The sequence below is a fragment of the Onychomys torridus genome, chromosome 4 (assembly GCF_903995425.1).
Source record: "Onychomys torridus chromosome 4, mOncTor1.1, whole genome shotgun sequence".
In the NCBI taxonomy this organism is placed as follows: domain Eukaryota; kingdom Metazoa; phylum Chordata; class Mammalia; order Rodentia; family Cricetidae; genus Onychomys; species Onychomys torridus.
In genome coordinates, this window is record NC_050446.1 from 103,653,138 (window position 1) to 103,665,228 (window position 12,091).

A 12,091-nucleotide genomic window follows, 5' to 3' on the forward strand; every position below is an offset into this window, starting at 1 on the left:
GGTAGGTAATGAAGACAGCAAATGACAAAATAACCCCTTCACAGTATTAAAAACAAAAGCAAAACAACTGTTGTGGGATAGTCTTTTTGTACACTGTGAAGATGTGTCTTTGCCAAGGCACCTTCTGATTGGTTAATAAAGAGCTGAATGGCCAATAGGTAGGCAGGACAGGATAGGCGAGGCTTCCAAGAAGAGATAGGAACTTTGAGAAGAAGAGAGGCAGAATTCACCAGCAAGACATGGGGAGGTAGGATGTATAGTATGGAGGAGAGGTAATGAGCCATGTGGCAGAATGTAGATTAATATAAACGGGTTAATTTAAGTTTTAAGAGCTAGTTGGGAACAAGCCTAAGCTAAGGCCAACCTTTCATAATTAATAAGAAATCTCATGTCATTATTTGGGAGCTGGTAGTCCAAACAAAGTCTGACAACAAACAACCATCCCATTGCAAAACCCAAGCAAAAAAGATAACAAATAAATACTTGTCAGCTCAAACTTGTTTTATTTAATTATGATCAACAATAATGCACTGATTATTGTTGATAGTCATGTGTCACTGTGGTTTGAGAACAAATTTGAAATCCAGAAGAAATACTGATTACATCCTAGAAAGGAAACTTCAAGTAACAGTGATGTGGTTGTCACAGTTAAGATTTTTCCATCTTTGGAGTGTTGGATTTAATTACAGGTGAGTTAAAATGATGTAAGAATACCCCGACAGCTTTAGGGACAGAAGGGTGAAAGACTGGCCCAATTATCATTTTAAATGAACAAAGTAAACAATACAGATTCGTGGTCATAATTACAGGGCTCCCAAGAATGAGGATGTAGAGAGAACTTCATGGCTGTGGAAAAAACATAATGTCTACAGCATGGTGCTGTGGAGCAGCTACAGCTAACTGATTCCACCTAGAACACCCTGCTGCTGAGGATATTGGTCAAGCTCAAAGGATTTAAGGATGTGTCATAAATAATATAATTATCATAAATATATTTATAAATACATATATAAAATAACTTAAAAATAACATTCAACATTCTGTCTTCTTCTTGAGGTTTGTTACAGGAGGATTTCATCCAAATGATCTCATTGGAATAAAACCCACTGAGGTAGGAAAGATGTAGCTATTGTCCCCTTCCTTTTGAAAATGATAGAGTTAAGTTTTTATAACTCTGCCCTACTCAATTAGCAATTTGGAAGCAGAAGATACACAGTTAGATTGACATCGTGGGTCTGTGGATTCTCATTCCAATTGCTATTAAGTGTACTTTTTAGTTTTTTTTTTTATGCTGTAGTTAACCCATCTCTAATATGGGTAGAATCTTTTGATCACAACAGCTTTGTTCCTCCTAAGAATGTCCTGAAGAATAATAATTAAAGGGATTAGTACTGTGCAAAGTACAGGGTGCTCTTTAAATAACAACATTATATGTTGGGGTTGACTGCATTAGGCTTTGCTCTTCTCTCACAAAGAGAGTAAACATTCATTTAGAATTACAAAGGCTCAGCACATGCTGTGCAGGTGACTCAGGGTGAAGAACCTTCCTGTACATGGTACATACAGATTGTCAGCACTTCTCGAGTCAGTAGACTCCAGAAATAAGGCTGCTCTTATGGTATCTGGAAGTCTGTCATCGAGGGCAGCCCCCTTGCCAGGTGCACCCGACTTTGTTCTTTTGTGGCAATAAACAGCTCTGGATAGGCAGCTGATGTGAAGTAGTTCTTAGAGTTGACTTTTTTCCAGAAGAAAATGAGGTCGGTTTCACTCCCTGTGATGATTTTTGGTATTTCAGGCATCTTCTGTGATAAGCAAAACAGAATTCTGTTAGTGCACAAGAAGGTGTTGGAAAAAAAAACCTGAAGTGTAACAACCCTGTGGTGTCTGGCCTTCATGAAAAATAGCACTCTAGAAGCCTGACTCAGATATGATCCACTCCTTCATTTGTTCACTCAACAAACATTTACCACATGCCTATTCGATGTATAGTCCAGACTACTCATAAGAACTGATTTCTTTAGTTAATGGAGAGAAGTCTAAATGAATCATAAAGGCTGTCAATGATGCTGGCATCTCCCTGTATCCAGACAAGCGGGGTGAAACCACGCATGTGTGTATCCTGTCTCTAATTCGGGCACAGGGTACTCTCACCAAATCTGAACACTGATGACTCTAAGACCGCCAAACATTCTGACCTCCCAAACATACAAATTACACCTTTCTGGAAGCAGTAGAGCATCAAGATGATATTTATCTCTATATTTCAGTGAAAATCTGAAGGTTAACCATACCCCTGCCCCCCACAAAAACAAATAACTGAAACCCCACAATGCTTCCCTGATCGATTAATTGCCGGGTGCGTTGAACACAACATTTTAAGACTGCCTTCTTCTTTTGACTAAAACTCTAACAATAACCTTCATGGAAAAATACATTTCAAAGTCTGTGTTTGTTAAAACTCCCCTTTGCACTCTTTCTAATCTGCAAATCTACAAGTAAATAACCTGATCAGCTTCCGTGGGGTTTCAACATCAGCAAGAACAGTACTCTTCCGACCTGCTTTTGCTCAGCACTCATCTCCTGCTTTTACTCTTTCCTTTGGCCATTCTGCTCAGAATTACCTACAAGGTCTGTTCCCTTTGGTGTGCTCACCTTAACCTCTCCACACTGCACCTCTAACTTCCCAGCTGAGCTCTCTGCTTTTGCTAATGCTTTCCTTCTAGACTATCATCCATTTACAAAGTGGAACTGATACCAGCACCCTGTACCATCTGCAATCCTTTAGTGCCTTTCAGTTGTATATCAAATATACAAGCGTGCTCGCCGATCCTTGGAGCTGGCCTGTGGACTCATGGATGGAGATCTAGGGAACTCAGATCATAAGAGGTGTAGGATTGTCTGTCCTGACTTCTTCTTAGCTGGTCTTGTCTCGCAGAGAGCTCTGCTCTTGTCCCTCCCTCGAAATAACACTTTGCCATTTTTCTCTCTTAGTACCTTGTGCATTTTCTGTCCAACATTTACATTTTCGTTGTCTATCTGACTTATCTATTGTCTGTGTACTGGAGTACTATGTCCCATAAGGTTAGGGAATTGGCTTGCCATTCTCCATAGCTTAATGCTGTGCTTGAAAAAGAGAAGGCTCTCGGTAAATAATGGCTTGTTGAATGAATTCATGAATGAAGCTACTGCCCTACTTAGTAGATGACACTTTCATTTCATTTGATTCAGACAGAGAAATACAAGTGCCCACATATATTTTAGGTGGAAACTGGAAGCATTGGATTATACATTTACTGAATGAGAATCACATTTTTCTCCATGGTAAAAATGTCTAATGCTTAAATGTGTGTGTGTGTGTGTGTGTGTGTGTGTGTGTGTGTATGGTATGTGTGTGGTGTGTGTGTATGTGTGTGTGGTGTGTGTGTGGTATGTGTGTATGTGGTGTGTGTGTGTGTGTGTGTGTGTGGTGTGGTATGTGTGTGTGTGTGTGTGTGGTGTGTGGTATGTGTGTGTGTGGTGTGTGCGTGGTGTGTGTGTGTGTGTGGTGTGTGTGGTATGTGTGTGTGTGTGTGTGTGTGGTGTGTGTGGTATGTGTGTGTGGTGTGTGTGTGTGTGTGTGTGTGTGTGTGTGTGTGTGTGTGGTGTATGTTTGAGGGAGATGGCTGTAGAGAACATGGGGATGGGATGAAAGACAATAGCATCACCAATGGACCACTGGAGTGAGAAGGCTAAGGTTTGAGTGTTGTGGCTCTTAGCTTTTGATTTCACATGTATTAGCAAGTGGTTTATCCTCTCTGATCTCAGTGGGCTCATTTGTTTTTTTTTGAGGCTTGCCCCATTGTCATAATGCCCACTACCATGCAAATCAGATGGTAGATGTCAGTAAAGATCAACAGAACAAATGGATGCTCTGGGGTGGGAGGTGAATAAAGTCAGGGAGGGGAGGGCGAGCAGTAGTGACTATGGCAGGTCACCCTGGGAGGGATGTCTGCTTTCTGTGATTGTTTATAACATTGGGAGGCAAGTGAGGGCAACTTTGAGATGGAAGTCAACTGACCTTCAGCAACACAGGCTCATCTTCACCTTGAGCGCTCACGAACAGCTGAGTATTGGAGACTTTTAGAGTAACAGGATATTTAGAGTCGTCTCCTGATGAGTAGGCGTACATGTCAAATTTTACTGTCAAAGAAAAAGCCAGAAAGGAAGTCAGTCCACTACTTTTTTAAATACAAAGAGAGGTATTTAGAAAGATGTGTGTGTGTGTGTGTGTGTGTGTGTGTGTGTGTGTGTGTGTGTGTGTGTGTGTGTAGAAAATTCATAGATTAAGTCAATATGTGGGAGAAACTGTGTGGTAAGTAGGAAATAAGATACACAACAATTTGCAAATATTATAGAGTAGAAAGCCTGGTAACTGGTGTGCATGGTGTCTCTAATCAGAAAGAACCCTGCCTGTTTACTATAAAGTTGCTGCTGTGGCTCTTTAAAAAAATAATTTTGCATATTGATGATGCATTCTGCATCTAAAACAGGTTTATTATGGAAGCTGGATCTGTGTAACAAGACTTTTGGCACTGAATTTCGTTGTTCAGATCCCATTGCAGTTAAGGGCAGTTTGGCTTTCCTGTCACATTAGCAAGCTCTTCCTAGCTGAATGTGAGTTTAAAGTTTAATCATCAGCTTTCTAACAGATAGTGACTGACTGCACCTTGTTAGCTTCTGGGTAAGTCATTAAATATTTGTGACACTCAGTGTTCTGTTCTTTAAAATTATAATAGGGAGGTATTGTTGAGAATGTCTACAAGCACCAAAGAGATGGTACATCAGAAAGCTCTGTCGCACGTAAGTAGGGAACTGCTCTCTGGTGGAACTCATAGATTTGGGTGATATTCTGTCCTGTTCAGGGATTCTTGGTGGGGGTGGGGTGCTTCATTCTATTCTAGAAGAAGTGTGCAAAGCCAGGGATATAGGTAAGTTTGTGCTTTGAAAGCAGAAAGTTTGAAAGAAGCAGAGAAACCCAAGGAGGGGAGAGTGCCAAGGTGACCCTTTACCTTCATGTTGCAGGTCAGTTAACGAAGCAGCCTTGAGATGTACATTGTCTGCATCCAGGTAGATATTTTGATTGAGGGGATCATTCAGGACAAACTCCTGCTTGACAAGCCTTTGCAATTTGTATTTCACATTACTCTGGAAGATGTGAGGTGCTGAATCTGATTGTATGGTCTCTAGAATCATTATCACAAGGTCAGGTTATTGCCTCATTAAAAATATAGATGATATATACATGCTAATACAAGCATCAGATGTAGTTCTAAGAGGGACTATAGGGGATCCGATCCTGGTGGAACAGCCAGAGTTGAAATCAATCAGCAGAAGGCCTGATTCCAGCTAGGGTTTTTAATTATGGTTATTTCTTTTCTTTTCTTTTTTCTTTTTGGTAAACCAATTCATCAGGCAGTAATTTTATTTTACTTTTTACAAGAGTTCTTGAGAAACTTAAAATTTTTTTGTTAGCTATTTTCTTTTCTTTTTTTAAAAAAGATTTATTTATTTATTATGTATACAGTGTTCTGTCTGCATGTATGTCTACAGGTCAGAAGAGGGCACTGGATCTCATTACAGATGGTTGTAAGCCACCAAGTGGTTGCTGGGAATTGAACTCAGGACCTCTGGAAGAACAGTCAGTGCTCTTAACCTCTGAGCCATCTCTCCAGCCCCTCTTTTTTATTATTATGGAACTCTGGTTGGCTTGAAATTCATTCTATATACAAGCATAGTCTTGAACTCACAGAGATTCTCCTGCCTCTGCCTCCTACTGGGATTAAAGGTATTAGGCACCATGCCTGGCCCTGTTAGCAGGTTTTCAAGTGGTGAGAAAGACTACCAGTATTCCTAATCGATATTTTTCAGATGAATGTATGCTAAGATGAAAGGAAATGTGTTAAAATTGTATACCACAATGATATGTCCCCATTATCTATAAATAATACATAGATTACATATATATGCACTGAAGGTACAGGTCTTCTTGGAAAGTGTATGTATTAGTAGCTTCATGGATCTCCAGGTTCTGACTAATTTCACTTCTAGGATGCTATTCTAAGGAAATGAATGGTGACAGATATTGACATAGATGTTTACTGTCACTTCAGTGTTGAAAAATTTGCCTGTAAAATGTCTGTAATATATTAAAGGAGAAAAAGCTGGATGTGAAATTGTGTGTAGTATACCAATGATGATGTTGGATGTGTTTGCTCTTGTGTGCCTCTGTATGCATAAAAGACTTTAAGGAAACATTCCATAGTGTTGGTAGGGTTAAAATCTGGGTGACACAAATGAGTGAATGCTAACGTTCTTTCTTATACTTTGTTTTATTTTAAAAATTTTTCTAGGCGGAGAGGTATTGTTGCCTAGGTTTTATATTAAAATGAGTACTTGGTTTGTGTTTCCTGTGGAGGAATGTATAGCAAAGACATGAAAGAAAAACCCAGGGTTCTCATAGTCAGACTGGACTGAATTCGCTGTGAGGGTTTCCCACGTAGAAAGTGAGCCTCATTTCCTCATATGTAAAGGAGAGGGGAGGCTGTTTTGGGGCCCCAGAGAGTGCAGCCATCAATAACCTAATAGAGTTGTGGCATTTCCAAAGGCAATGGGAGCAATACCAATGGCTGACATTTTTTGGGTGGTGACTTCACATTAGACATTCTTCTAGTCTAAATGTTTTAGAGGTATTGGCTTATTTAATCTTTACAGGAACCCAGTGAGCTGTAAGACTTGGTCATCTCTATTCACAGTATGGGGAACTGAAGCCCAGGGAGATTGAGGAACATGACTAAGGAGGTGGCACCCAGTAGAGGTCATGAGCTAATGGACGGTGACTGCTTTCTCTCCAACCAAAGACCCTTATGTGACCTTCACAATCTAGCCAAGAAAGGAGCTCTTGAGTAAGTGTTCTAGACTCAAGTTATCGTTGATCTCGCCCCTCTGCAGAAGAGCAGCATTTAAGTTTTCTTTGTTATAGTTACTGAGCTAATGTCTGGTTGCTTTCCTGTTATTTTGGTTCTGGGTTTTATTTTCTTTGCTTAAAACTGGAAAATTGGATTTTGTTATGTTTTATCCCTTACCTTCTAAATTATGGGCCATGGCCTCCAGGTCATCTTCGGCAAAGGCCGTACCGAAGCCCAGCAGTCTCTTCTTCAGGATCTTCCCTTGGTCTGATGTTGCTGCCTCCATCATCAGACTCTCCTCGAAGGTGAAGTTGGACATCTTCGAGGTTTCGGAGGCTCTCAGAGAGACAAACTTGTCTGTGCAATTCTCCTGAAGTGAGACGTAGCTTGCATCGTAGAAGGACTTCTGTGAGGAAGGGACATGGCACCTGAGAGCTTACCTATGACCTTGTGATGACACTCTTTAGTAGGGTCTGAATCCTACATGCTTAGTGAGAGTGACCTCCATTCTGGCTGTAGGGAACCAACCTATTTTCATCCCTCCCTGGCCTCTTGCCCTCCATGGTCCTTCCTCCCCTCCCATTCTATTCCTTCTTTTTTCCTTTCTTGGCTTTCCCTGAAACCACATGATACTGGGGGAAGGTCTTTTCATCCATCTTTAGGCTCAAAAATAAAAGATTTTAGTGAAATAGGTTAACACGTGATCCTGGTGAGCGAGACCCTTCCATCAAGAGGTCTGACATCTACTTGAGAGTATTCAGAATATTTTAGAAAATACTTTTGGCTGTCTGTATTGCCTGCTCAAATTCAACCAACCTTAAGAATCAAAGTATTTTCTAAGGTCGGGCAGTGGTGGCACACGCAGAGCCAGGCGGATCTCTGTGAGTTTGAGGCCAGCCTGGTCTACCAAGTGAGTTCCAGGAAAGGCGCAAAGCTACACAGAGAAACCCTGTCTCAAAAACAAAACAAAACAAAACAATTTTCTAAAAAGAAATGACATCTGTACTAAACATGTGAATCTTTTTGTCATTACTTCCTAAATAATATAATCACTGACTCATATGTATAACAATTATTCCCATAGCATTTGCATTGTGGCAGGTATGGTTAAGTCACCCAGATATGAATTAAAGTCATTTGTGAATGCATGCATATTTTATACAAATAGAAGGTCACTCAATATAAGGGACTTGAACATCTTGCAGAAGGTGATTTCCCTGGGGCTGGAGCCCCCATGGATGTCTTTGGTATGGCTATTCTTCTGGAAGCAGTTTTTAAAACCAGTATCACAGATACACAAAATAACTTGGTGAGTGTGTGTAACCTTTTCTCTTTTTCTTAGCTAGCTTCCTCTACCTCAGCTCTGTGGGCTATCAGGCTATCTCTGGCCTCTGGCGTTAATGTCAGAGAATGACGTCCACATTGCATGTTAGGAGATAAGACTCCAGGTGAGGTGGATTGAAGCAACTGGCTAAGGATGACAAAATTACATTTTGAAGGAGCCCAGAAGTTCTTGGGGGCTTTGGGTAGTTCTTCTCTGCATGGAGGAGCCAATGAGCATGAAGAACACCAGTTAACTGCTGGTAGAGAGAGGCCAGTGGTCTCACTAACAATAAATAAATGTACTTTAGACCTGTAGTGAGAGTGAAAACAAAAGTGTGTAATACTCAACCCTCATTGTGCTTTTCTGGCAGAGAACTAGTGTGTAAAAAGAAAGAAAAAAAGAAAAATAAAATGCAGATCTATAAGAATGATAATCATGTGCTTACCTGATTCAGAGAGAGATGGTCAATGGCGGAACTGTATTCTTCGTTTTCACTGTCAAAAACATATAATGATACTGTATTTTTGTTCATCATTTTACTGTGGTTTAGGTGTCATATTTTAACGACCACATTAACTTTGGTAATACAACATTCTGAATACTGATTCAGACACAGGCACTTTTGAGTCTGAATGCTCCAACACAGCAATGGGTTTTAGTGGATGTTCAAGAGTTACTCCATTCTTAGGAGAACCTGATCCCAGTCAGGAGGAGAGTCAGCTCTACAGTAACATGGGCACATGAACACACACACACACACACACACACACACACCTCTTACCTTTGAAAAGTTAAAGACTTCTACATATTCATGTCTACACACATAGTAATTTGTTTGTCACTAATGTGGAATTAGTAATTATTAGAACAGCTTTGTGCTTTATCTGTAAAAATTAGGCATGAGTAATAAATCAAAGCGCCTTAACCGGAATTCAGGAAAGGCTGAAGCTCCTTGAAGGAAGGAGAACTTCTGAAGTATCACAGACACACGTGTCGTACAGATTTCACGTTACAACAGCAGCAGCCCTAAAGTATTTTGTAGCTTCATTAGCATTAATGTTAGTTGTAAACAACAAGAACATGGTGTTAGTTAAGAATGTTCTAGAGTTCAACTCTGCTCATTTATCAGGGTGAAGTTTAACTATGGGTGTGAGTTCATGTGCCCCAGAGCTGTTTTCTCTGCTTGACAGGGACCAGGTTCCCCCGAGAACGAATTCTCTCTCAAACAGTTCATTAACACCCGCTGCTGTAGCAAAGCACACAAACTCTTTAGAGTGCCTAAGTTGATACAAAATTACAGAGGAGTCAGTATACCTCAAAAATAGTTTTCTATAGTTTCCATTTCTCTGAGTGAAATACCATTTCAGCATGTTGGAGGCTTTGTCTTTCCAGGTCTTCTCTGGTCTTGCCTGGACTTCAGGGTCAGTGTGTATCTCCGGAGCCTCTCACAACATAGCCACTGGCTGATCACTTAACTCCTAGTTAGATTTAGTGAGTCACAAAAAGTAGAATACGTTTCTTACCTATAGCAATTCTTCAAGTCTTCAAACAAATCAGGAACTTTGGCCATCGTGACTTCTGCAAGAGAACACAGTGGCTGTCAGCCACCTCTGAACTCCATGCTTGTAAGGACAGTGACCCTGCTTTGCTCTTCTTGAGAAACTACAGTGAGTGGCTGACTTATCACACGCCCGGCGTTTCCTCTATTTGTCTTCATACCCCCTGTGCATGCTTTGCTCTCCTCTCCTAGCTTGTACACTTGTTTGAGAATCTTTTCTCTATCTTGGTATTCTTTGTGTCCAGCCCATTCCATCACACACAGTAGGCATTCAGTAAAAGGTGGATAGGATAAGGAAAATAATATATAGAGGCAAGGGAGACACAGCGTGGGAATCTGCAGGTCTTTCTCCTTTTTGTCAGCAGGGATTTCCCATCTCCGGGAAGAGATTTGGCTGTCCTGATGGATTCCCTCACAGGAATCCTGTTCAGTTCCTTATCACCAGAAAGAGAATTCTTCTCTGAAATCTGTGATTCCAGCTCACACACCAAATCAGGAACAAGAAGAGAAGAAAAAGGAACAGACCACAGCCTCACAGAAAGTTCTCGAGAGAAAACAGTCAAGGAACAAACAAAAGACAATTTTCATAGTCTCAGATCCGATAAGGACAATACCTTTGCCGACTCAAGCGCCAATGAGGTGACTCCCTCTCTGCTCTGGAGACTTATGCCTGAGTCAGGCTTCTCTGTCTTTTATAATCATCTCTCATCAAGTAGGTGTGGCCACGAGTGTGTCACTGGGAATTTACATGAGACAATTCTGCTCTGTATCTCTCTATGTTCGTTCTGTTCAGCCAAAAGGCTGATTATATGCTCGATAATAATGTTCTTTGCAAAGATTCCTCAGGCTGTTGACTTGATTCATCTATTTACTGGTTGTTCCAGATGATTATAAACATGTAGTCTTACAAAAAGGGAAGAACAGCAGGAAGCTCACCAGGATTCTAAAAGTATTGGGTGGAAGAAGAAGGCAGAAATCCTCAAATCAGAGGGCTAGATTGAGTAGGATGGGAGCTTCAGGGGTACACTTTGTGTTTGACCTGGTTATTTTATTGTGTCCTAGGACTGAATGTGGATGGGCAGGATAATTGGCAGCTAAGGTATAGCATCTGAGGAAAATGAGGTTTCCCCTCCCCTCTGAGGAGGAAGGTTTGCTTGAAGAAGTCAGCAGTCTGAGTATGGAATGACAGCCTTATGGTTAGAGGGGGAAGAGATAACAAAAGTGTCATTGACCATAAAGACCTGGGTCCTCTTACTCCTTTGAATAATGCCAACACATTTCCTACAGAGGCGACAACTTCAGGAGAGAACTCCCAGGCTCAGCCATGTTATGGTAAAGTGACCCTGTTCCACTACCTAAAGGCAGGTCAGAGGTGGGCAATGATAGATCCCCATTTATGCAGGTAGGGACAAAGCCCCAGCTGGGACAGTGGCTCAGCTCAGGAATGGAGGCTGTGGGAAGGGGAGGTATGGATTCTTACATATGACACGGAATCAGCAATGCCTGGTCATTTGTAGTAAAGACATTTTCAGGCCCCAGAGGCCAGTCCAGTTGAGATGCTAGAACACCAGATTCTCAGTAAAGCAGTGTTTCAGCTTTCCTGGTTGTCACTAAAGTCACTTAAATTTTAAATAAAGGAAGTAGGTGGTAGACAAAGAAAGAAAAAAATGGCAAAGAGAGAAAGGCAAGGCACTGAAACACAGGAATAAAAGAAGCACGGGATGAGGAGTAGATTAGCTTGTGTGATTTGTATGAAGTATTCCCTCTGCTCCTGTTTAACCATAAATAATGGAGCTGTTCAGACGTTCATTGATTCTATTACACATGGAGACTCTCCAGTTCCAATTCTGTTGCCCAGCCTGTCCCTTCTTGTTGTATTTATAAACAGGAGTCAAAGGTGAGTGGTATCATAAATGAAAGCAGAATAAGCATCAAAGCAGATTGGAGCTGAAGTGTGGGTATCTCTAAATAGATCTTATATGAGCAGCGATGTCAGGCAGCTAACTCCACATCTCTGCCTACCTTAGTTCCCCTCAGGCAATACAGAAATGTTAACCTTGTCATCTTCGGCCTGTCGGACATCTTGTGAGGACAATCACTAAGAAACAATTGCAAGGTGCGTTGTGAGTGTGGGCCGCTATGGAGATGCAACCAAACACAATAGTGATACTAATGATGGCTGCAGGCACTCGAGAGTCCATAGTCATCACCGTGATGCCTTAGTTCACAGAGGAAAACAGACTTCTTATGGAAACTTCAACAGGG

General features: G+C 41.2%; 1 protein-coding gene across 1 annotated transcript; it reads right to left on the reverse strand.

Moving 5' to 3' along the window:
• Window positions 1–548: 548 nt before the first annotated feature.
• Il1a (interleukin 1 alpha) lies at window positions 549–10,480 on the reverse strand. The gene is made up of 7 exons (XM_036186070.1): window positions 10,441–10,480; window positions 9,792–9,846; window positions 8,714–8,762; window positions 7,122–7,350; window positions 5,049–5,222; window positions 4,058–4,179; window positions 549–1,802 (listed from the first exon to the last, which is right to left on the reverse strand). The coding sequence occupies exons 2-7, from the start codon at window positions 9,836–9,838 to the stop codon at window positions 1,614–1,616; spliced, it is 810 nt and encodes a 269-aa protein (XP_036041963.1). The 5' UTR covers window positions 9,839–9,846; window positions 10,441–10,480; the 3' UTR covers window positions 549–1,613.
• Window positions 10,481–12,091: the final 1,611 nt, after the last annotated feature.